The 27,597-nt window shown below is 36.6% G+C and overlaps 1 protein-coding gene across 17 annotated transcripts in view; it reads left to right on the top strand.

The window, feature by feature from the left end:
• Positions 1-27,597, top strand: part of CHD9 (chromodomain helicase DNA binding protein 9) — a 243,873-nt gene that overhangs the window by 194,201 nt on the left and 22,075 nt on the right. For all 17 annotated transcript variants that reach the window (XM_079907092.1, XM_079907090.1, XM_079907094.1 and 14 more), the window contains 9 exons: positions 3,035-3,194; positions 3,639-3,728; positions 15,008-15,111; positions 15,618-15,735; positions 16,381-16,438; positions 20,036-20,078; positions 21,217-21,436; positions 24,073-24,275; positions 26,238-27,146. In XM_079907092.1, coding sequence (XP_079763218.1) covers positions 3,035-3,194; positions 3,639-3,728; positions 15,008-15,111; positions 15,618-15,735; positions 16,381-16,438; positions 20,036-20,078; positions 21,217-21,436; positions 24,073-24,275; positions 26,238-27,146 — 1,905 coding nt within the window. The remainder of the gene's footprint in view (positions 1-3,034; positions 3,195-3,638; positions 3,729-15,007; positions 15,112-15,617; positions 15,736-16,380; positions 16,439-20,035; positions 20,079-21,216; positions 21,437-24,072; positions 24,276-26,237; positions 27,147-27,597) is intronic.

The following is a 27,597-nucleotide window of genomic DNA, read 5'->3' as shown; positions in this document are numbered from 1 at the left end:
ATCTTGCTCCCACCCTGGGTTGTCACAGCTTTGAGCATGTTAATGGCATCTAGTTTGTAGAGACCACAAGAGCACAGACTGCCCCTACAGTGAAAAACTGTGCAGCTCAAAATAGCAATAGTGCCAAGATTGAAAACCCTGCTATAGCCTGAAAGATGTTTATGAGTCCTCAGCCAGTTGCAGTGTGTGGGCCTTATTTGGATCCTGATTGAAGCAAACAACCCAGGAGAAATTTGTCTATTATCTTTATTAGATAATTCTAAATTTGAATAGTAAATATTAAGTACGTATTATTGCATTTCTTAGGGCTGATGATGGTATTGTAGTTTTTTGTTTTGTTTTTAAGGAAGCCTTATATTTTACATATGTTAAGATACTCAGACATTTATTAATGAAGTGGTGGTTGTCTTCGATTTATTTCAAAATAGTGTTGGAGGTTGGGGAACAAACAGGATATAGATGAAGCCAAATTGGCTATGAATTCATAATTAATGAAGTTGGATGATAGGATCTGTGATCCATCATATTATTCCATTTATTTTTGTATATGCTTAATTCTATAATTTTAAAATAAATAAGGATAAACCCTTAAAAGTAGAGAGAATGGAAAAGGAATTTTGGAACCTAGAAGCATTAGATTAGTGATGACTAACTTAACCAACCAGAGAGAGCTGAATCTTAGGTCAACAGTAGGAAAGGGCAACAACCAACTGATTTGCTTCATAGATTATCTAAAAGTTTCAGGAGTTTGTGACATCCGTGACCTCTGAAAGTGGATATAAAGGACAGGGGCTTTGATTAAAAGTTGTTTAAAAGGGGGATCAGATCCCTAAATACCCTTTTCAACTCCATGTATCCATGGCGAAGACTGACTGAATGTTTATTCTCTGGAGAAGATAAAATAGAGAATGTCTGCATTTCATTGGTATTTGCAACATGGAGCTACTAAATGGCTGTTAAATGAATATGTATACTGGACAGTGTCATACTCAAGGAAGAAAACTAAGGAATTGTCCTTGGTGAATTGACCAGACCAAAACCTAAAGATAATGACAGGAAAAAACCAGCTGGATTACCCTTCAAAGAGTCGACAGTCACCTCCACTCATTCAGCCTGTCTATCAACTTTTCTGTCATTCTTAAATATGAGCAAATAACCAAGGGTATCAGGCATCTGAGGAACGTCTCCAACATGAGAGAGAGACTAAAAACAAACCACTAAATGAACTTGTAGGAAACAAAGACTGTGAAAGGAGAAGACAACTTTTTAAAAAATATCATTAATATCTGCAAAGATACTTCAGATATACTATGATTTTGAAAAAAGACGAAAGTACTGTAGAAACATTCAAGACAGACCTCTTAAAAATTACAAATTAACATGTAAAAATTAACATGCAGTTACATGAAAAAGAAAATAGGATTAAATGATGAATCTGAGGAAATTATGGTAGGGAGAAATTTTTTTTTTTTGGAGAAATTTAAAAATATAAAACATCTCCATATTTTATTAGGAAAATTTCAATATGTGTATTTTTAAATATGCACTGTTTAGTTTCCAAACCAACAAGGGTCAGGAGGACTAGAATACAGAGCATTATTAACATAGACTAAAATGCAATTTAAGATGGAAGCATTAATTGAGATTAAAAAAGGATACTACATAATAAAAAAAAACTAATCCATAAAAGAAGATATAACAAAATGAACTTGTATGCACTGAACAAAATAGTATCAAAATATAAAGGCAAAACCCACCAAAATCCTAAGGAGAAATGGGACAAACCTACATAGTGCTTCTATTTACCATTGTGATGAAACTCCTAGCTGGTAGAATATGGCAGGGAAAAGATAGACAAGAATTGAAAGGAAGAAGCACAACTGTATTATTTGTAATCGTGAAAACTTGTAAGTGAAACAACTCCAGCATAGTTGAAGAATAATATGCAGGTGATATAGTCATAGAATAGATTTTTACACAGCAGTTAAAATGGATGAATTAGAGCCTCCATGAATCAGCAAGTATTTATAAATCTCAGAAAAAAATTAAATATAATAAATAAGTTACAGAATTGCATGTATAATGTAATGAAAGCTTAAATACTGAATATTTCTCCAACACACAAGTATAAACGTGTATGAAATGAAAATCAAATTCAGGGTAGTGACTATGTCTGGGAAGGAAAGAGTGAATTGGACTTTATGTATTATTTCCTTTAATAAGAAACTGACCAGGGCTTCCCTGGTGGCACAATGGTTGAGAATCTGCCTGCCGATGCAGGGGACACGGGTTCGAGCCCTGGTCTGGGAAGATCCCACATGCCGCGGAGCAACTGGGCCCATGAGCCACAACTACTGAGCCTGCGCGTCTGGAGCCTGTGCTCCGCAACAAGAGAGGCCACGACAGTGAGAGGCCCGTGCACCGTGGTGAAGAGTGGCCCGCGCACCGTGAAGAAGAGTGGCCCCCGCTTGCCACAACTAGAGAAAGCCCTCGCACAGAAACGAAGACCCACCACAGCCAAAAATAAATAAATAAATAAATAAAATTTTTTAAAAAACTGACCAAATATGGAATATGTTAAGATTAACAGTGAAATCAAATGAATTTAGCTCTCTTAAACAGGAACCCCACAAAACCTAATCCATGTTATTAGTAACAATCAGTTTTGAAAATCAAGAGGCCACAACTTGTATTTTTGTAACTAAGGAAGCAAAAAGTAAAGCAGAGGGAAAGGTTTGATCTTTCAGTTTTTACATTTGGAAAAAAAATGTTTTGCAACATAAAGGTAATCAGAATGATTAATTGGGGATATGAAATTGGGTGGTTGGCAGAAATTGTGTTAATATGTGTGTGGTATCGTGGACTTATCTTGTGATTGAGTTTATATTTTTACCATTAATTTTTCAAAGATCTCTGTATAGCCTACACAGACCTCTGAAAGTCTCCAGAAATTTCTTCCATTGAAAAAATGTTTTAAATCGACCGTCTTTATACAAATTATCCCTGATTTCATTTGTCCTTCTCATTTTAACAGGTCTGTCAGCCCCTGTACCCAGAGGTCGAAAAGGGAAGAAAGTAAAGACTCAAACAAGCTCATTTGATATACAAAAAGCAGAATGGCTTCGAAAATACAATCCTGAGCAGCTACTTCAAGATGAAGGCTACAAAAAACATATAAAACACCACTGTAATAAGTAGGTAGTAGGGTATTTTTAACACAACCCATTGCAAGTTTACTTCTGAATTTATTAACAATCTTAAAGCATGCTGATTCTGAGTACAGAGACAGTGTGGTCTAGGACCAATCCTAATCTTATTCTTACCAGGGTATCCTTCAGCAGATCATGGTACCTCTTGTGTCACTTTTCATCAGCAGAGAGAGAAAAAAAACTGGCCTCCAAGTGATCTCATTATATCTTACTTGGATATTAAATAATGATGATTGTAAAGATTTTGAAGAAACCTATTTTATATATATGATAGTAATGAGGTTTATTTAATCAGAAGTAATTATTATTATTTCATTATAAAAATTTTGTATACAAATTCTTTTCTAATTTTAACCCCATGGATGAATTTTCTTTAATGATTAATGTCTTTGTGTCTTTTGATTTTTTTTTTTTCCCCCTCATTTTTAGAGTTTTGCTTCGTGTAAGAATGCTGTATTATCTAAAGCAAGAAGTCATTGGAAATGAGTGCCAGAAAGTGTTTGATGGAGTTGATGCAAGGTAAATTAAATAGCATGTTTATTCTTCAGCAACGTAATGAGGCAAAAGTTAAATGACCAGAAAATTGTATATTAAGTGAATGCTTGTTCAGTGAAATTCACAGGAAGAAAAATCTACCAAACTTAGAGTGACCCTTGCCATTTTGTTGCCTTTCGTCTATTAATCTCATCGTTGGCTCTGTCGCTGAAAGTTATCATAAGAATAATAACATTAGCATTAGTAATAGCTTCCTGCTACCAAATCTAAAACTTAACCTTCCACCCTCTTACTGCAGTGACTTTTACATCCTCATATGATCCATCCAGCACCTTAGTCTCTCAGTTCCTTGACCTTTATCTACAATCGTCTTCTTTCCTCTCCACCACAGCCACACACGCACACAATCATATACTTAATCTTACTATCACCAGTAACAGCATTACCTCTTCAATCTGCATTTCAGCTGTCACTTATTTCCTTCAGACTCACTTAACTTGGGTACTTTGCACTCTCATTCTCTAATTTCATCACGATGTCCCCCATCTTATCCATCTCCACCTTCATGCCCCTCTCTCCTCATTATAAACCTGCATTCTGTAGTCCAGCAGTGTACTCACTAACTGAGATTCTTTGCCTGATTTCCCCTCTGTTCTACATTCGTGGCACAACCCCAACTCATGTTAAACCGAAAAATCGTTTTACCCCTTGCCTATACCTAAGCAGTTGAACATGGCTGGAGAAAATCACACAAACCCTGCCGAATGACTAACTTCAAATTGATGAGCATTGATCTCAAGCAAAATTAAACACAAGTAAGCTGTTTAACCACCATGACTAGGAAGTTCACTTACCTACTCTTCAAGAGGACCATTCCACACCTCTCTCCTCAAGCCATCTTCCTGTCCCACCAGCATCACCCTCCAGTAATGACTTTGCTATATATTTCACAGAGAAAACAGAAACAATCAGACAAGAGCTACCTTCAGTTCTACTTGTCGTATGTGTCCCCCTATTTATTCCTTCCCTTGGGATGAAGTAGAAATCCTCCTCCTCCTAAGAGCAACCCTTATGCTTGGAACTTGTTTCTTACCTTTTAAGGACTTTACGCCTGTAATCACCTTCTGAATCATTCTCTTGGCGTATATACATTCCTTAATATCATGTATCATACATACATCGTACTACTCCATTTCTCCACTCCCCTTCATGAAAATAAAGAGTTGTCTGTGTTGACAGTCTCTACTTCTTTACCTTGCATCTTCTCTTCAATCTATTCCAATTAATCTTTCATCTCCACTCTCCCGCTGAAATGATTTTTAATCAGGCCACTAATAACCTACCATGAGATCACTCTCTCAACTTATTCTACTTCTCCCTTCTTGAAGTGATGTCTTCAGTACACATCCGTGCTGCTACCACCTGGTTGTCCTTTTTTCCGTATTGGTCTTTCCTTTGCATTTTCCTTTGCTAGCTCTTATTCCTCTAATAGATCTCTAGATGTTGGATTGACCAAGACGTGTGTCCTCAGCTTTCTTTTTTATCTGTACTTTCCCTTTCAGTAAACTCATGCAGCCTCATCATATTAAATATGATCTTTACACAGGTGACAGTCAGATTTACATATTCATCCCAGACGTTTCCCCTCAGCTGTAAGCTCTGAGTTAGCTGCTTCTAAACATTTCCACTTGAAAAAATCTAATTAACAGCTCAAACTTCCCGTGTATCTCCCAAATCTGTCTCCTATTCCTTCCTCCCCACCTTCGCACATACAAGCCTTCTCCATCCTACTAAATGTACCACCCAGTTGCTCTGGTATCATTCTTGATTCTTCTCTTCCCCTCAAACCCTACAGGAAGACTTGTTAGCTTGACAAAGTATATGCCAAACCTGAGCACTTTTCACTCTCCTCTGCTAACTCCCTGGTCCAAGCCACCATTATCTCGTGTTTAGACTTTTTCGGTGGCCTCCTAAGTGAGTCTCTTTGCCTCTTCTTTTTCAAGAGTTGTTGGGTATTTTTTTGGCTGCACTACGCAGCATACAAGATCTTAGTTCCCGGACAAGGGATCAAACCCAGGCCCCCTGCAGTGGAAGAACAGAGTCCTAACCACTACTGGACCACCAGGGATTTCCCATCTTTGCCTCTTATTTTGCCTCTCTACAGTCGGACCTTCACACAGCAGCCAGAGTGATCTTTCTAAAGCAAAAATCAGGCCAAGGCACTTCTTAAAACCTTCCAGTTGCTTCTCATTTCTCTTAGAATAAAGCCCAATCCTACAGTGCCCTACATAACTCTGGGATCTCTTCCTCCATTCTGTCCCTCATCCACGATGTTCCTCCAACATGTCAGGCTCATTCTGTGCTGTTCCCCCTACTACAAATATTCTTTCCCTTAATCTTCCACAGAACTGCCCCTTCATATCATGCAGGTCTCAGCTTAAGTTTCACCTCTTCAGATAGGCCTTCCCTGCCCACGCTAGCTAAAGCAGCCCACCAGTCACCCACTATTACTTAACCTTATTTTATCTCATTCATGTTGCCTACTAGTATTAAAAATTATATTTATTTTTTAAATTGTATTTCCCCTATCATTACAATTTAAGCTGGTTGAAGGTGAAGTATGCTATCTGTCTTATTGATCATTGTGTTCCCAGCCCCTAGAATCTGGGAAATAGTAACACCCAGTAAATACTTGTTGACTAATTGGCTCCTCTTTTTCCTTGGTCTGACTGCATTCAATCCCCTTGTGATTTCCCAGGAACTGTACTGTGATCTATGAATTATCCTCTTTCATTATTCTTACCCTCTCTGGCTTCTCATTTGGATTTTAAGATATTTACATCTCTCTCAACACACATACACATGCACAGACACACACACCACTTTTGCACCCAGTTCTCCTCAGACTACCATATTATTACTCTCCTTGGTTTCACAGCCAAACTTTTTTTAAAGAAGTATCTGTATGTGCTGTCCTCTTTTTCTTTTCTCGCATTCACTGTACATTCCACTACAATTCAGCTTCTACCCCCTCACTCCATCACCTACTTTAAGAAGTTCTTCACCCACATTCTCACTGCTAAATTTGATGGATATATCATAGTGTTTATCTTATTTACCTTTATTGATCACTTCCATATTATTAGAATGTGTCTGTGATGCCATTCTCCTGTAGACTTTCTTTTTAGCTTTCTGCTTGCCACTTTTCATTTTCAGTCTTCTCTTCCACCTGTCCCTTAAATGTGTTCACATAGGCCCTCTCATCACTTACTCTTGGGTTTTCACATCTTTTCTGCAGCATCAATTTATATTTCCATACTGATGACTTCCGAACCTAATTCTAGCCCACATCTCTTTTCTGAACTTTAGATCTGCATTTATCAAATATGCCATGGTTACTAATGCCTCCAGGCCTTTGCATTCTTGCAGGAACATTCTCTTTCCCATTTTCTTTCATTTTCCCTCTCTTACTGCTCAGCCAGCATCAACTCAGCCTCCCTGTCCTCTCATGTCTGGGTAAAGCACATACCCAGAGTGCCCTGTCACAGCACTCATCACAGGCATTGAAGAGGTTTTGCAGATACCTCTTCAAAAGGGCAAGGATATGTCTGTCGTACTATTGCCATTGTTGGCACATTGTGAATACTGTGAATATTTAAATCAAAATGAATATTTAAATCAAAATAGATTAAAAAATCTATTTTGAATGGATGATCTAGCCTGGGGAAGTTAGAGGCTTTATGCAAGAGATAGCACATGAACTGAATCTCTCAAAGCAGAAATCAGCAATAGGAGTACATGCACCTTATTGTATTCCTTTCCCTAGCAGTTAAGGAACACTTAACACTTAACATGCATATGGCACATTTAAACCGTGAGGTAGCTCTTTGGTGGGACTAACGGCAGACTCTGGGAGAGCTCACACCAATGAGTACTTCCCAGAACTTCTGCTGCCAGTGTCTTTGTCCCCATGATGAGCCACAGCCAGCCCCCACCTCTGCAGGAGACCATCTAACACTAGCAGGAAGATGAATCGCTCCCCCAGCTTGTGCCTGTAATTACAGTTATAGCAATATTAGTTCACAGTTACCAAGTGCTTTCTGTGTGCCAAGTACTCATGTAAGAGCCATGTGGCTGACAGGGTCTTGGTGCTCCAGCCGGCTGTCAGGGTGTTGGTGCTCCGGCTGGGTGTCAGGCCTAAGACTTGTATGTGGGAGAGCCGAGTTCACGACATTGGTCCACCAGACACCTCCCGGCCCCACATAATATCGAACGGCGAAAGCTCTCCCAGAGATTTACATCTCAACGCTAACACCCAGCTCCACTCAACGACCAGCAAGGTAAAGTGCTGCACAGCGCATGCCAAACAACTAGCAAGACAGGAAAACAACTCCAGCCATTAGCAGAGAGGCTGCCTAAAATCATAATAAGCTCACAGACACCCCAAAACACACCACCAGGCATGGTCCTGCCCACCAGAAAGACAAGATCCACCCTCAGCCACCAGAACACAAGCACCAGTCCCCTCCACCGGGAAGCCTACACAATCCACTGAACCAACCTTACCCACTGGGGGCAGACACCAAAAACAATGGGAACTACGAACCTGCAGCCTGTGAAAAGGAGACCCCAAATGCAGTAAGTTAAGCAACATGACAAGACAGAGAAATAAACAGCAGATGATGGAGCAAAGTAAAAACCCACCAGACGAAATAAATGAGGAGGAAATAGGCAGTCTACCTGGAAAAGAATTCAGAGTAATGATAGTAAAGATGATCCAAAGTCTTAGAAATAGAATGGAGAAAATACAAGAAACGTTTAACAAGGACCTAAGGAGCAAACAAACAATGATGAACGACACAATAAATGAAATTTAAAATTCTCTAGAAGGAATCAGTAGCAGAAAAAATGAGGCAAAAGAATGGATAAGTGACCTGGAAGATAAAATACTGGAAATAACTACCACAGAGCAGAATAAAGAATAAAGAATGAAAAGAATTGAGGACAGTCTCAGAGACCTCTGGGACCACATTAAATGTTCCAGCCTTCGAACTATAGGAGTCCCAGAAGAAGAAGAGAAAAAGAAAGGGACTGAGAAAATATTTGAAGAGATTATACTTGAAAGCTTCCCTAATATGGGAAAGGATATAGTCAAACAGGTCCAGGAAGCACAGAGTCCCATACAGGATAAATCCAAGGAGAAATCCACCAAGACACATATTAATCAAACTATCAAAAACTAAATACAAAGAAAACATATTAAAAACAGCAAGTGAAAAGCAACAATAACATACAAGGGAATCCCCATAAGGTTAACAGCTGATCTTTCAGCAGAAACTCTGCAAGCCAGAAGGGAGTGGCAGGACATATTTAAAGTGATGAAAGGGAAAAACCTACAACCAAAATTACTCTACCCAGCAAGGATCTCATTCAGATTTGACAGAAATTAAAAGCTTTACAGACAAGCAAAAGGTAAGAGAATTCAGCACCACGAAACGAGCTTTACAATAAATGCTAAAGGAACTTCTCTAGGCAGGAAACATAAGAGAAGGAAAAGACCTACAATAACGAACCCAAACAATTAAGAAAATGGTAATAGGATCATATATATCGATAATTTCCTTAAATGTAAATGGATTAAATGTTCCAACCAAAAGACATAGACTGGCTGAATGAATACAAACACAAGACCTGTATATATGCTATCTACAGGAGACCCACTTCAGACCTAGGGACACATACAGACTGAAAGTGAGGGGATGGAAAAAGATATTCCATGCAAATGGAAATCAGAAGAAAGCTGGAGTAGCAATTCTCATATCAGACAAAGTAGACTTTAAAATAAAGATTATTACAAGAGACAAACAAGGACACTACATAATGATCAAGGGATCGATCCAAGAAGAAGATATAACAGTTGTAAATATTTATACACCCAACATAGAAGCACCTCAATACACAAGGCAAATGCTAACCGCCATAAAAGGGGAAATCGACAGTAACACATTCGTAGTAGGGGACTTTAACAGCCCACTTTTACCAATGGACAGATCATCCAAAATGAAAATAAATAAGGAAACATAAGCTTTAAATGACACATCAGACAAGATGGACTTAATTGATATTTATAGGACCTTCCATGCAAAAACAACAGAATACACTTTCTTCTCAAGTGCTCATGGAACTTTCTCCAGGATAGACCATATCTTGGGTCACAAATCAAGCCTTGGTAAATTTAAGAAAATTGATATCATATCAAGTGTCTTTTCCAACCACAACTCTGTAAGACTTGATTACAGAAAAAAAATCTGTAAAAAATACAAACACATGGAGGCTAAACTATATGCTACTAAATAACCAGGAGATCATTGAAGAAATCAAAGAGGAAATCAAAAAATACCTAGAAACAAATGACAATGAAACATGATGACCCAAAACCTATGGGATGCAGCAAAAGCAGTTCTCAGAGGGAAATTTATAGAAATACAGTCCTATGTCAAGAAACAAGAAACATCTCAAATGAACAACCAAACCTTACACCTAAAGCAATTAGAGAAAGAAGAACCAAAAAACCCCCAAAGTTTGCAGAAGGAAAGAAATCATAAAGATCAGATCAGAAATAAATGGAAAAGAAGTGATGGAAACAATAGCAAAGATTAATAAAAGTAAAAGCTGTTTCTTTGTGAAGATAAACAAAATTGATAAACCATTAGATTCATCAAGAAAAAAAGGGAGAAGACTCAAATCAATAGAATTAGAAGTGAAAACGGAGACGTAACAACTGACACTGCAGAAATATAAAGGATCATGAGAGATTGCTACAAGCAACTATATGCCAATAAAATGGATAACCTGGAAGAAATGGACAAATTCTTAGAAAAGCACAACCTTCTGGGACTGAACCAGGAAGAAATAGAAAATATAAACAGACCGGTCACAAACACTGAAAATGAAACTGTGATTAAAAATCTTCCAACAAACAAAAGCCCAGGACCAGATGGCTTCACAGGAGAATTCTATCAAACATTTAGAGAAGAGCTAACACCTATCCTTCTTAAACTCTTCAAAAATATATTAGAGGGAGGAACACTCCCAAACTCATTCTACGAGGCCACCATCACCCTGATACCACAGGGTGGTATCACAAAGAAAGAAAGATGTCACAAAGAAAGTAAACTACAGGCCAATATCACTGATGAACATAGATGCCAAAATTTCAAAACAATACTAGCAGACAGAATCCAGCAGCACATTAATAGGATCATACACCCTGATCAAGTGGGGTTTATCTGAGGAATGCAAGGATTCTTCAATATACGCAAATCAATGTGATAAACCATTTTGAATATTGAAGGAGAAAAACCATATGATCATCTCAATAGATTCAGAAAAAGCTTTCAACAAAATTCAACACCCATTTATGATAAAAAGCCTCCAGAAAGTAAGCATAGAGGGAACTTAACCTCAACATAATAAAGGCCATATGTGACAAACCCACAACCAACATCGTTCTGAATGGGGAAAAACTGAAACCATTTCCACCAAGATTAGGAACAAGACAAGGTTGCCCACTCTCACCACTATTATTTAACATAGTTTTGGAAGTTTTAGCCACAGCAATCAGAGAAGAAAAAGAAATAAGAGGAATCCAAATTGGAAAAGAAGTAAAACTGTCTCTTTGCAGATGATATGAAACTATACATAGAGAATCCTAAAGATGCTACCAGAAAACTACTAGAGCTAATCAATGAATTTGGTAAAGTAGCAGGATACAAAATTAATTCACAGAAATCTCTTGCATCCTACACACTAATGATGAAAACTCTGAAAGAGAAATTAAGGAAACACTCCCATTTACCATTGCAACAAAAAGAATAAAATATCTAGGAATAAACCTACCTAAGGAGACAAAAGACGTGTATGTGGACAACTATAAGACACCAATGAAAGAAATTAAAGATGATACATACAGATGAAGAGATATACCAAGTTCTTGGATTGGAAGAATCAACATCATGAAAATTACTATACAAAGCAATCTACAGATTCAGTGCGATCCCTATCAAACTACCACTGGCATTTTTCACAGAACTAGAACAAAAAATTTCACAATTTGTATGGAAACACAAAAGACCCGAATAGCCAAAGCAATCTTGAGAACGAAAAACGGAGCTGGAGGAATCACGCTCCCTGACTTCAGACTATACTACAAAGCTACAGTAATCAAAACAGTATGGCGCTGGCACAAAAACAGAAATACAGATCAATGGAACAGGATAGAAAGCCCAGAGATAAACCCACGCACATATGGTCACCTTATCTTTGACAAAGGAGGCAAGAATATACAATGAAGAGAAGATAGCCTCTTCAATAAATGGTAGTGGGAAAACTGGACAGCTACATGTAAAAGAATGAAATTAGAATACTCCCTAACACCATACACAAAAGTAAGCTCAAAATGGATTAAAGACCTAAATGTAAGGCCAGACACTATCAATCTCTTAGAGGAAAACATAGGCAGAGCACTCTATGACGTAAATCACAGCAAGATCCTTTTTGACCCACGTCCCAGAGAAAGGGAAATCAAAGCAAAAATAAACAAATGGGACCTAGTGAAACTTAAAAGCTTTTGCACAGGAAAGGAAACCATAAACAAGACGAAAAGCCAACCCTCAGAATGGGAGAAAATATTTGCAAACAAAGCAACTGACAAAGGATTAATCTCCAAAATATACAAGCATTTCATGCATCTCACTATCAAAAAAGCAAATAATCCAATCCAAAAATGAGCAGAAGACCTAAGTAGACATTTCTCTAAAGAAGATATACAGATTGCCAACAAACAGATGAAAGGATGCTCAACATCATTAATCATTAGAGAAATGCAAATCAAAACTACAATGAGGTATCACCTCCCACCAGTCTGAATGGCCATCATCAAAAAATCTACAAACAATAAATGCTGGAGAGGGTGTGGAGAAAAGGGAACTTCTTGCACTGTTGGTGGGAATGTAAATTGATACAGCCACTATGGAGAACAGTATGGCGGTTCCTTAAAAAACTACAATAGAACTACCATACAACTCAGCAATCCCACTCCTGGGCGTATACCCAGAGAAAACTGTAATTCAAAAAGAGTCATGTACCACAATGTTCATTACAGCTCTATTTACAATAGCCAGGACATGGAAGCACCCTAAGTGTCCATCGACAGATGAATTGAGAAAGATGTGGCACGTATGTACAATGGAATATTACTCAGCCATAAAAAGAAATGAAATTGAGTTATTTGTAGTGAGATGGATGGACCCAGAGTCTGTCATACAGAGTTAAGTAAGTCGAAAGAGAAAATCAAATACTGTACGCTAACACATATATATGGAATCTAAAAAAAAAAAAAAAAAAAAAAAAAACAATGGTTCTGAAGAACCTAGGGGCAGGACAGGAATAAAGACACAGATGATGTAGAGAATGGACTTGAGGACACGGGGAGGGGGAAGGGTAAGCTGGGAGGAAGTGAGAGAGTGGCATAGACATATATACACTACCAAATGTAAAATAGATAGCTAGTGGGAAGCAGCCACATAGCACAGGGAGATCAGCTCGGTGCTTTGTGTCGAACTAGAGTGGTGGGATAATGGAGGGTGGGAGGGAGACGCAAGACGGAGGGATATGTGTATATGTATAGCTGATTCACTTTGTTATACAGGAGAAACTAACACAGCATTGTAAAGCAATGATACTCCAATAAAGATGTTAAAATAAATAAATATATATTTTTTAAAACCCATGAGGTATATATTTAGTGCCTTTTACTCTCTAAAAACAGGAAAAACCTTCCACCTCAGATGACAGTCACAATATTTTGAGCTTTAGAGTGCTACCTGATGATTGGTAAGAGGAAGTACAGTATCTGACCCACTTTATTTTTCCCTGTATGGCATCCTGTCTCTGGTGTTCTTTCCTCTTTCTTTTGTCATTCTGTGCTTCTGCTTTGTTTAATCCTGACCAGGAATGCAATAAAAAATAAATATCTTCTTTAACTGTATTTTTCCTCATCTATTTTTCAGCTTTTGCCATATCACCGGAAAATCTCTCTTCCTCTTTCTCTGTTTCTGCACTAAGCTAAGAAATATTGTGATTGTGACACTTCTGTTTTTAAGCAAAATAAAGTATAATGAGGTGTGCATTTAGAGTATTGAAAATTTTCTTTTTGTCTCCTGGCAAAGCACTTAGGAAAAATAAAAAGTAATTTTTTAATCCATTTTTTATGTTTTATTTACTTATAAAACTTAAAACTTTTTAATTGTCAATATCTTTTATTTCAACTATATTAGTGGTTAACTGTTGGGTTCTTGTGGACTAGCCCAGGAACATATTGACCATTTATCAGTTTATATCTGTATGAAAATTTATTTGCATTCCCAAAGACAACCAACTTACAGATGAACTTTTGCCACACAACTTAGTTATAAGAAACGCTCCATTTCTTCACACCTATAGTCCTTTCTTAATTAATTTATAAAATTTATGGTGCCACGATGAAGAGATGAAATTCTACTTAATATAATTTGTGTTAAGTTTTTTATTATATCTCTGATTCTTTGGAAATTGATAATACATTAATGTCATAGGGAAAATCTCAAGTAGAATATTTGATTCCCTGAGGTAATTTACCCTATCCAATCTCTTTGACTGTTGAATACAATATAAGAATGACGTGTATTTATATCAAAATTAATGATACTTATTTGCTAATCCTTGTCAAACATTATTAACTCTTTGCTAGGCTTCCTTTACTGGTAAGCAGTGCTTAATTTTTCAGTGTGACTTTCCTAGCAATAGTGGTCTAAAAGAGACATAACTTGTTTTACAACCTAGAGCCATTCATTTGCTTTTTTAGGGCCTCAGTCTCCTCATATACAAAGTGAAATTTTTGACCCAGATGATTTTTGCCAAGTTGTTTGCTGACATAAGACTCTGCTTTCTGATAGAACCTTTTGTCTATATCTGAAGGAAATTAGTGGAAAGAATATGATTCCTTAAGAATAAAGTAAACCTGTTGAAACTTATTTCTTCTGTTGCACTTAAGAATATCAATTCATTTTATGGTACCTTTGTTGTTATTGTGCAGTTTTATAATTTTAATATGTGGTAGTTGTGGAAAATTTTTTTAAATGAAATAAAATTGTATCCTCTTTTTCTTAAAAACCACAATGCTTTTTAGAAGCTATGTAAAACTTTGCCCCCTCTTAGACTTGTTTATAGTAACTCATAAAGTCATATCATGATTTTTTTTTAAGTGACATTGATGTTTGGGTCCCAGAACCAGACCACTCAGAAGTTCCTGCTGAATGGTGGGATTTTGATGCTGATAAATCACTCCTTATTGGAGTTTTTAAACATGGTAAGTGAGAAGTAAGATAGGTAGAGTCTTCATCTACGTATAGTGTAATTCAGCTACTTCTCAATTTATTGATTTCCACTTACAGCTTTATTCCAGTAACACCCATATTATTATATACATCATATAAAGCATACACTCCCAAGCTATGTTTGTCAGTCACTACATTTCCTCATGAATGGGTGGCATATGTGAACTGCTTCTCTTGGACGTAAGTCTCACATAACGTCCCCTCTCAAGAAGAGTTTTTATGTGAAATATGTTATGTGTGGTCAGTTTTTCCTCTTTTCCTTTTAACTGATATATTTAATCTAGATTTTTAAATATACATATTGCCAGACCATGTAATGTTTGTGATAATTTCTAGAAAACATGTTTAACCTATGTCATTTTAATATATGGTCCCTTCAGTCCAGAAATATCACTCATCATAAATATGAGGAATGCTTACATTTATATTTTTTTCTTCTTTTTATCCTTTTTACTTTCATAATTGGTCATCCCTCTAGGTTATGAAAAATATAACACTATCCGAGCAGACCCGGCATTATGCTTCTTGGAAAGAGTGGGAAAACCTGATGAGAAAGCAGTTGCTGCAGAACAGAGGGCGAACGATTATATGGATGGGTACGTGGATTTCAGAGTCATGAATTCTCCATATAGCTCTATCAACATCAGCATATTCTATGTTGGTGATGTTTCTCTTTAAATAGTGTAGCAGTACGAGAATTGGAGTTTACAATTCAAAAGAGCTAATGATACTCTAATAAGTTAGCACTTGTCTAACAGAGTGCAATGAAGGAAGAGACCGGACCTTCCCCACACCCATTCTTTTGATGAGTCCTTCGTTTTTCCATTCTTAATGGTCATGGCAATTAAGACCAAAATTTTAGGGACCTAGGAGGGAAGAAGAAAGCTAAGCATATTACAACTGAAGAGAAATATGATGATGTTCATTATACCTATTATGAGGCCTTTTTTATTACCTTTCTTTTCTTACCAAAAGAGAAAAGTAAGAGACTATGTTAAGGTTAATACCACATTTATAAGTGAACTTGGGAGTAAGAGTAAATTAGAACTAGCTTTCTTCTGACTTGCCATGTAAATAACCTTCACGCTATTAGGCTTGGGCTCCTCTGGCTGAAGAAGAGACTTCAGTCGGACCATTAAAACATACGAAGAAGTCCTTCCAACAATACCCCATTTGTTTGTCCTACCACGAGAAATTTGAAGTTCAGTACGATAATTATAGCATTTGTTGGTATTTAACAGGGATGTGGAAGATCCAGAATACAAACCTGCCCCAGCTATCTTTAAAGATGATATAGAGGTATGCTTTGGATCATGATTTTAAATCCTCGAATCTAGTTATCCATGTTTTCTTTTGCTTGCTATTTCTTTTGTATGTTTTTCCTTCATACATTTTCATTATGCATCATTTCTTAGAACATTAGCTAAGTTAGTGACTAACTTAGGTTGCCAGACATCACAAATAACCATTCAGAATTTGCTTGATCTCGTCTTCTAGACAAGCTGGAGGCTGGTTTGGACATATGAATGAAATGGGGATTCCCAACATGCTACACTGCTAGGAACCAGAGAAACACAGTGTTCAGGGGCAAAATCTCAAAGCAGAATAAGAGCTAGATACTAAAAGTACACAGCAACAGATAAAGCGATCTGAAGTAGAGGTGGAGCCCAGAGGAATTCTGAGCTGCTAAAGCATAGTTCTAAGTGTTCTGTTTATAGAAAGTCAAAAGGAAGAAAAAGAGTTGGTTGAAAGTACAGAATATAATCTGTTGGGTTGGGAAAATGATGTTAAAAGAGGAGAAGAATTTCTATAATATTTGTGAGAATATAGTAAAGACTAGACAGTGCTATGGCTGTCAGGTAGGGTTTGTTGGTCTTGGTTGCCAAGGGAATTGGATATTGAGGAAGAAAGATGAGGCTTAGGCCAGTGTGTAGCAGTGAGAATGAAATCCAGTAAAGTCAGAACCCTTAAAGGGTAGTACCTTCTGCCAAACAGCACAGGGAAACAAGTAAATTTATCTCAGCATGGTTTCTGGGTAGGGAGAAAATTGTTTCCCCTGAGAATTCATAGCCATAGGCCTGCCTTCGCTTGAGTTTATGGTTTGATTTCTTTTACTTAATCTGCATGGTCCAGGAACTCTCAAGGCAAAAATGTAATATAAAGAGAGATCCCAAGCTGGTAATACCCTTGAGGTACTTGGTAAAAAGAACAGTTAGAAGAAACGACTTCAATCTAGATTACACTTGAGTCTTGAAGATAAAGCCCTCCATAAAATGAGGTCAAAATCCAAAAATTTTTAATTTATGAGGAGCAATTTACCATGAGTGAATGTTAGCACTATAACAAAGAACAAGATTAGATCTTTAAGAATTTCTGTTAATATATCTCCTGAAATAGAAAATAAATAAAATTTTAAATGATTAAAGACATTAAAGAAAGAACTAGGAAAAAAAGAAAGACAAGATTTTAAATGACGATGGACATATGAAAGAGAATTATATGTAACTTTAAAGGTGGAAAATACTGTCGTTGAAATTTAAAACTCAACAAATAAGTTAAACATCCTGCTGGAGAAACAGATTAGACACAGCTCACGAGAGAAGAAATTATTTAGAAAATAGAGGAAGTTATCCATAATGTAGCGTGATGAATCAGTTTGAGCCAATCAGGAGAGCAAAACCACATAGTAATTTGAACAGGAAAGTTTAATGTAAAGAGCTATTGACTATAATAGGGGGGTTGAAATACTGAGTGGCAAGAACTTGAAAGAATACAGGAATAGTCACTATTCCTAAGGCTGAGATACAGCAGCCAAGGAAGGGTCCTGTGCCCACCAGGGCTGAGGTTCTGACCTTTTGGGGAGGGTATGACCACAGCTCACTAGATGGAAGAAAAGTTGTTGTGCTGCCACACCTGAGCAACTTGCTGGAAATCCACCCTCTAGGGTTGCCAAGCTTTTCTTGGGGAAGTGTCACACCGGAGGCATTCCACTACAAAACCACCCAGGGGGAGGTTGCTCAGGAGAAGCTGCCAGGCAAGAGGTGCTAAAGAAACTGCATGAACTGCAAGAGCTGGGCACTGAGGAAGCTGCATGTGCTGTAGGAGCTGAGCAGTGGAGGAGCTCACAGCAACCAGGAAGTAAAATGCCTTTCTTCTCTAGCTCCCACTACTGACAAAGCTTAATATCACATTGGCTGGCTAAGAAAAAATAAAGAGCCTAGATCCGTTTTTTTTTTTTTCTTAGAGCTGGCAAAAGGTATGAGAGGCAGTAAATTTAGAGTTGAGAGGCAACAAACCGAAAACCAGTACAATGGAGTATATAAAAAATCTTTTTAGATACGAAGAGTATATATAGCATGATAATGTCCGGTGTATGTCTAATAGGCATTCCAGAGGGACAGACTAGAGAGCATAAGGGAGAAGCCCTATTTTAAGAGTTAACAACTGAGAATTCTTCAGACTTGATGAAATACATGAATCCTCACATTCAAGAAGTAAAGTGAATCTTGCAGGGATAAATGAAACTAAATCCACTTCAAGAAACATCCTGGTGCAATTACAGATATACCAAACAAAGAGAAGATGTTTTTTAAAACAACCACAGGAAAAAGACCCACCTACAAAGGAATGATGATAATTCTAACTTAGGGCTTTCTAAAACAAAAGTAGAAACTAGTAGTCATTGGAATAAAAACTTAGTTGGTAAGCTCCTTGACATAGGTCTTGGTGATGAGTTTTTTGAATCTGACACCAAAAACAAAAGCAAAAATAAACAAGTGCAACTACGTCAAACTAAAAAGCTGCACAGCAAAGGAAATCATCAATAAAAGAAAAAGGCAACCTACTCAATATGAGAAAATATTTGCAAATCATACATCTTATAAGGGGCTAATATCCAAAATATATAAAGAACTCATACAACTCAATAGCAAAAAAACCCAAACGATCTGATTAAAATATAGGCAGAAGATGTGAATAGACATTTTTTAGAAGAAGACATATAGATGGCCAACAGGTACATGAAAAGTCTCTACATCATTAATCATCAGGGAAATGCCAGTCAAAAAAACAATGAGATATCACCTCACACCGGTTAGAATGACTATTATCAAAAAGACTAGAAATAACAAGTATTGGCTAGGATGTGGAGAAAAGTGAACCTTGTATATTGTTGGTGGGAATGTTAATTGGTGCAGCCACTGTGGAAAACAGTATGGAGGTTCCTCAAAAAATTAAAAATAGAGCTGTCATATGACCCAGCAATCACACTTACGGGTATTTATCCCCCAAAAATGAAAACACTCATTTGAAAGATACATGCAGCCTGATCACATGTGGTTTGAAGTTTTATTTACAGTAGCCAAGATGTGGAAATAACCTAGGTGTCCATCGATAGACAAATGGATAGAGAGATTGTGATATATATATATATATATACATATATATATATATATATATATACACACACACACATACACGTATATTCATATATATGTGTGTGTGTATATATACACAATGGAATATTATTCAGTCTTTAAAAAGAATGAAATGTTGCCATTTGCAACAACATGGATGGACCTTGAGAGCATTGTACTAAGTAAAGTAAGTCAGAAAAACACAAATATTGTGTGATGTCTCTTATATGTGGAATCTAAAAAGAAATTTTTTTTAACTAAGTTGATAGATAAAGAGAATAGATTGTGGTTGCCAGAGGCTTGAGGTTAGAGGCAGGATGGAAATGGGTGAAATGTTTTTGGTTTGGGTTTTTTTAGTTTAAATAAATTGAATTTTTAAAATTCTATTGCAAAAGAAAGTATTCTATTATAAAGAAAATCGATTCTCTTATTATATCTTGACCCAGTTACCCTGTGACAAATTTCTGTTTTCTTTTAAAAGGATGATGTTTCCTCACCAGGAGATCTTGTTATAGCAGATGGAGGTAAATAGCATTTATTTCTTTACTTAGTATTATTGTAAATTAACATTCCCATGATACCATGAGATCAGTAAACTAATACACTTCTGTATGTCTCAAATGTATGTGAAATTTATTGAAGACAGTTGCAATCATTATAGAACATAGTTGATTGGAAATTTAACAATATTTTTAGTTGTAAATCTTTACGCAGTGACTCACTGAATTTTTATAGAATAGGAGTTTTGATGCTTTTGTGGCTTGATTATTACACTGGTATGTGACATTTCACCATTAAACACACCATTAGTGTTAATTTAATAATCCGTTTCTTATTTGTTCATACACACATTGAGAAACATTCTTTTATCACTCAGTTTCTACAGGCTTTTCTGTACACGGTCTTGCTTCTCCTTCCTTCTGATATCAAGATAGAAACGTACTGTCACTAGAGTACATTCATTCCCAGCTGGTACCCAAGGGGAATAGTGCCTCACCTTCCTGTAATTCAACTAGGAATAAAGGAGTAGTTTTTCCTTCGCATGAATGATTACCACTTGATTATGGTATATATGGTTATATTACACTGTAGAAATAGAGAGTTAGATCTTGCACTTTTATTAGGTGAATGAAAACTTAAAAGTTATAACATTGTCATATTGAATTTTTTAAAATATATGTTCTTCCCTGATGACTTTTTACCTGTTTCATTCTAATTAAATTGAGATAAACTTAATACAGAAAGCTTTAATTTGAAGAGTTTATAGTGTTCAACTTCTCAATGGATTTCAGTTGGACTTTTAATTTATTTAAGTTAAGGCATTGAGTATTTGCCTTCCAGTAAGATATGTTAGACCTGGAAATGCAAGAGTTGTATTTTCTGTGCAGATGAAGTTCTCTTTAAATACATAACATTGTAGTTCTTTATTCCACCGTGACCTACTCTTTGAGCTTGCTCTTAAAGTTTGTTGTAATTTTTAGAGCTATAGTTAAAACTTTTTTGAGAGGTTTGTTTTGTTTTTGTTTTTCATATAATCAGATTGGAAGAAAAAATTTTAAGTAGGGAAATTTTGCTGCTTTTGTGAACTTCATGACAGTATCTGTTTAGTTTTTGGGTTTTAGTTTTTTTTTTTTTAATTGACATGAGTTTCTTTAAATGTAGATGGTCAACTGATGGAGGGTGATAAAATTTATTGGCCTACTCAGTCAGCTTTAACCACACGTTTGAGGCGTCTCATCACTGCATATCAGCGTACTAATAAAAACAGACAAATCCAGCAGATACAACCTACTTTCTCAGTGCCTGCCAGTGTTATGCAGCCTCTTTATGAAGAAGCCACTCTTAATCCTAAAATGGCAGCCAAGATAGAAAGACAGCAGAGGTAAGACAATAGCACTAAATTTTTAATATATAGTATCTAAATATAGTGTTCATTCTGAAGTCTGTTAGGGTACGATTATCTCACGTTGTGAAAAACGTATGTAGGTAGAGAAGTTGGTCAAAGCAAAATGCTTTATGCATACCTACACATGTATATAAATATATGTACACACAAATATGGTTAAGCTAATACAGATTATTGCATTTTATAGTTATTAGTCCATACTTTATATTTAATCATTCTTTTGTCATGTTTATGAACAGTGAGGTATGGGGAAAAATGAAGGTGCAAACTCAAGAATTAAATTATCAATGAAACGTATGTTTAAATTATATGAAATAAATTCCACTGTATCTTACTTTACATGATGACATTAATGAAATATAAGAATGTATGGAAGAGAAGTTCATCTATGCTTTTTACAGAGGATGAACCCTTAAAACTACTGATGTCAAAGGGGAACAAATAGTAGTAGAACTTCTTCAAGAGGCTTGTTAGGAAGACAAGCAAACTTCTCTCATCCCAAAAGCTTTAACTTCTTAAAAAGGAAAGAATATATGGAAAAGAATAAGAAAGTTTAACAATAACCTGGCGTCCTTATTAAACCTGGATCTTTGAATTTTTTTCTGAAAGATAAATCATTGTTCCTTTGTTTCATTTGCAACACATTCATTGTAACCAGAATTTAGTCTGACACTTAAGATTTTAGCTATCCTAGACGTAATCTTCAAATACTCCTACCTATGTAAATTTACTGTTTCAGTTATCTATCGTTGCATAACAACCCACCCCAAAACGTAGTGACGTAAAAACAACATCAGTTTTTTGTTTGTCACTATTCTGTGGGTTGACCAGATGGTTCTTCTGCTTCCCGTGGTGTTGGCTGGAGGGAGGTGAGGGCTGGAAGGTCCATAATGGCCTCACTCACATGGTTGGCAGTTGGTGTTGACTGCCAGCTGGGAGCTCAGATTCTAAGAGGGAGCATTCCAAGTGGCAAAGGCAGAAAGAAGCTGCAGATTTCTTAAGACCCAGCCTCTGCAGTTACAGAGTGTCACTTCTGCCACCTACTGTTGGTCAAAAAAAATCACAGGGCCAACCAGAATTTAAGGGAAAGGAAAATAGGTTGCATCTCTCGAAGCGAACTGTGGCAAAGACTGTGACCATCTTTAATCTACTGCATACATTTTCCCTTGCTCTGGCAGATCTGGATAATCTTCCTAAAGTACTAGTTTTATCATGATATTCAATGGCTCTTTATTTAGTATAGGGATAAAGTCTAACTTCTTAATTAATTCGAGTCTCTTCAATTTAGGCCTCAGCATGCATTACTAATTTTATTCTCTCCTATTCCCTCTGCCTGAATGCCCCACTGAGTCTTGACTCAGTATTCTACTTAAGTTGTTGCTATCACCCAGAACACCCTTCTTCCTACTTTTTAGTCCATACCTTGCCCTACTACTCCTTCAGAGTTCAACACATGTTCTATCTCCTCTATTAGTTTTTTTCTCAACCAGACTAGCTCACAGTATTCTCCCTGCTTTCTGCACTCATATAGCACTTATCTAAATAAAACTAGTCATTTTCAAAATAATAAAAGATACTGTAATGGCATTCATCTTTTCCTTTCCATGTCTTACCTTTCTAACTTGTAAATTCTTTGAAGGTAGGTGTCATATTTTTTTGTGTCCTATGTAATCCTTGAATTTATCCTTTCTTTTCCATTCCTACTTTATCACTCAGGTACAAGGTTCATATGACTTGATTGGTTGGTTTCCCAGAATGACTATTTTTACATCATCATTAACCTTCTTAATGTATCATCATGATAAAAATGGCCTGTTAATGTTTTTCAAAGGTCTTTCTCATATGCTTTTTCTCATTACACAACAAACTTGTGATTGTTAACCAGGGAAAAGATTCTACTGTGTTTGGAGATCTATGGTGTGTGAGGATATTACCCTCTTAAAGTATCTTCAGGAACTTGCAACTGAATAGAGACTATTTTTAGCCAGACATTTAGAGTGTTTTATAAACTGACCCCAAGCCTATCTTCCTCTGTCCCCAATATGAGCCTTCTCCTTTTCATTCTGGAATAGTCATCATCCCCTTAAAATGTAAATTACTTCCTACTTTGCTTATTCTGTGCCCTCTTTCTAGTTTCCTCCCTTAATCTTAACCGTGTTCCATCTTAAATGCCACTTACTCTGTGATGCCTTTCTTCATCACTCAAGTTTGAACAGATCCTTCCATCTTCTGTGCTGTCCTAAAATTCATGGTTTCTATAATACATACAACTGTAAAATGCTACCTTATACTGTAAATATGTTTGAAATGTTTTATCTTTTTCCCAAAGGGAGGGTCGTCATATCCTATACAATCTTGTATCCCATGCATATTTTTTTGCACAGTAAGTATGCAAAAAACTATTATTGTCTGAAGGAAAAGAAGCACAGTTGGATAGATGAGTCAGCTGGCATTTTAAAATCTATTTCTAAGGAAATAGCCCTGGATTTAATCCTTTAAAGTGTTAGGTACTTGAAATGGTTTTAAGTTTTTATTATAGTCATTGTATTTTGCATTAATATTTATTTACTTCCGTGAGAAATGTGACTTTTTCTTTAATCTATTCAAAATAGATGGACAAGAAGAGAAGAAGCTGACTTTTATAGAGTTGTATCTACATTTGGAGTGGTGTTTGATCCTGACAGAGGCCAATTTGATTGGACAAAATTTAGAGCTATGGCTAGGCTACATAAGAAAACCGATGATAGTTTGGAGAAATATTTGTATGCATTCATGTCTATGTGTCGGAGGGTTTGTCGTCTTCCTTCCAAAGATGGTATGTATAAAATTTCTTTTTTTCCTCGTTTCAATCAAAGAAGCAAAATTAGTAAAATTCAGAAATTTCCAGCTATTTTATTTTAGTACTGTCTAATTCAACATTTCACCAGTTTTTCTGAATTGTAAATAAACTCTGCTCAAAGATCCTTTACTCCTTAATTCTACTATTGAAATGAGATCTAAAGAGAATAAAGGTACACATTTAATTTTGAGAAAATAGTGTTTTTATTAGATTTAGATTTATGATTGTGGGAGGTGGAAGATAAAGGATAGCTTTTGGTAAACAGAACTAACGTGTGTTTTTAGTCCATCTTATAGGAACTGTGCTTAGAGGGCTTATTTACACAAGTAATTTTGCAAGAAGTGAGGCCTCCACTCAAAAGACATTTTAAAGAGTTTTAGTAGGAAAAAAACACCCAGGGCCTTCAAAAAAACAAAACGAAACGAAAACAATCAGAGCTGCTAATGCTCAGCTAAGGGACTATTCTGGGGTGAATTTATTGTTTTTGAAGCCCATGTAGGGATTTTCCATATATCCCTCACTCTTCCCTAATGTTAAAATCTTACATGACTATAGTTATAGTATAATTATTAGCCCAATCAGTACAATACCATACTAAATACCTATTCAAATCTTACTAGTTTTTCTACTGATGTCCTTTTCTGTTCCAGGAGCCCACATTGTATTTGGTGTTCTTTCTCCTTAGCCTCCTGCAGTCTGTAACAGTTCCTCAGTTTTGGGGTTGTTGTTGTAGTTGTTGTTTTCTTTAATGACCTTGATACCTTTGATCAGTTTTGCCATAAACCCCTCAATTTGGATTTGTCTTGTGTTTTCACACAATTGGATTGAGGTTATGCCTTTTTTTGCAAGAATACCTCAGAAATGATGTTGTGTCTTTCTTGGAATGTAATGTCAAGGGGTTCATGATGTCATTATGTCTTATTACTGATGATGTTGCCCTTGATTCTTTGGATTAGCTAGTTTATGCTGCATTTTTCCAGTGTAAAATGGTTATCTTCTCCCCTGTAGTTAACAGATATCTTAAGAAGATACTTTGAGACAACACAGATCCTGTTCTACTCAAACTTTCACCCATTGATTTCAGTAACCATCAGTAGATCTTGTCTGCAACAGTTTTTACTATGCAGTTCTCCTGCAAGGAAAAGCTGTTCCTTCTCCCTAGTCTACTTAATTATTTATTCATATTAGTATTTTTTCATGTGGGTATTTATTTTTTATTCTGTAGGTTATAATCCAGTACTATCAGAATTCATTTTGATGTTCAAATTGTTCCACATTTGGCCATTAGTAACTCCTTCAGGTGGTCTCTACATTATTTCAACAAGCCTCTATCTCTTTTTGAGTACTTCTCAACTGCCAGTATCTCTGCTCACAAAGATAAGACCTCATCAAAAGGAACAGAGTATGGTCTGATGTTAAAACTGAACTATCTCAGGCTGGTAGTTCATACACTGTTTGACAATTATTCCCATGTTTCCATCAAATTTTAAGAAAGCCTTTGTTGTCCCTGTGAGTTCACTGTAATGCCCTGAGTTACCTCGGTGCAGTTAAGGATATGTGGACTTAGGTTTGCTTATGGGGTGTTAATTTAACAGATTTAATTTGTATTTATAAATGAATTTGAGTGCTTTTCTCTTTAAAACACATTGACATTAGCTCATAGGGAATTTCTTGAAAGTAACTTCCTAGTTACATTAACACACCTCCAAAATAACTTTAATATTTTACTTAACTTTCTGTAGATCCAGTGTTATATGTTACATGATTTTTAGTACTTCTTTCTAAAATTTATATTTCTCCTCATTTAAAAACGTTAAAAAGAAATTCTGGAAAGTATACAATGATATTGAGTAGAGGTGCATTTTAGAAGTTGCTTTATTTGTTATAATATAATGAAGTATCTTTGAGTGTAATATGTTTGTTCTTGTTTCAATGTAGAATTGGTGGATCCAAATATTTTTATCCAGCCAATCACAGAAGAACGTGCTTCTAGGACTTTATATCGCATTGAACTTCTAAGGAAAGTAAGGGAACAGGCCCTCCGACATCCACAGTTGTTTGAGCGCTTGAAGCTTTGCCATCCAAATCCAGACTTACCAGTCTGGTGGGAGTGTGGCCCTCATGATAGGGACTTGCTCATTGGAGCTGCTAAACACGGGGTGAGCCGAACAGACTATCACATTCTTCGTGATCCTGAACTCTCATTTATGGCAGCTCAAAGGAACTACAGTCAAAGTAAGATGGCTCATTCAAGGACTTCTACCCCACTTTTACAGCAATATCAAGTAGCACTTTCTGCTTCTCCTCTTACCTCTCTACCTAGGCTCCTAGATCCTAAAGGTATTATTCTAGAGGATGTGAAAGTTAAAAGTGAAAACCTTAAAGAGGAGCCTCAGTTTTCTGAAGAAGAATCTATGACTTCTGAGGAAACCAGGACACTAATAAAGTCTGAGCCTGTAAGTCCAAAGAATGGTGTTTTACCACAGGCTACTGGAGACCAGAAATCTGGTGGAAAAGGTGAAACAGACAGACGCATGGTTGCAGCCAGAACAGAGCCTCTAACTCCAAACCCAGCTTCTAAGAAGCAGCGAGTCCACAAAAGAGGATCAGAGTCTAGTTCTGATTCTGACTCTGATTCTGAGAGATCGTCCTGTTCTTCCAGATCATCTTCTTCTTCGTCTTCCTCTTCTTCTTGTTCCCACTCTCGATCAGGCTCTAGCTCTTCTTCTTCCTCCTCTTGTTCTTCAGCATCATCTTCATCCTCATCCTCGTCCTCCTCTTCCTCATCCTCCTCCTCATCTTCATCAGAAGAAAGTGACAGTGAAGAAGAGGAAGTCCAAAAGCGAGGTATATGCATAAAGTGCTTTTTCTATTTTAAGACAGCATTTCACATGAAAATGAAAAGAATTGATTTGGATCACTTAAGCATATTTAAATTTTATGTGTACAGATTTTCTTAGAGAAGGACTACTGAAAACGCAACTAAATTCCTGGTTCTTACTCCGTATTCAGTATTCACATTGCAAAATGGGTTAGTCAAACCGGATTAGCGACTTGGCACAGTAATTTTATTACTTTGTGATTGCCTTAAATTTAGTATTACATCTTGCCTGGAACAAGTTGATCAGTGAACAAATAAAGGTAATATTTTATAACAGCCACCAGTCCGACTTACAAGAGTATCATAGGCCCTACTTGGCCCTACTTAGAAAGATCTAGCATAGGAACTTCAGCCTGTCGGTAGTGTTAGGTGGTCCTCTTCTGCGGGTGTCCTTATAGCGGTCTGACAGCTCAGGAA

The sequence above is a fragment of the Stenella coeruleoalba genome (genome assembly GCF_951394435.1).
Source record: "Stenella coeruleoalba genome assembly, chromosome: 20".
NCBI classification, from domain to species: domain Eukaryota; kingdom Metazoa; phylum Chordata; class Mammalia; order Artiodactyla; family Delphinidae; genus Stenella; species Stenella coeruleoalba.
Note: the sequence above shows the minus strand (reverse complement) of the source record. Positions and strands in the feature narration are given on the sequence as shown.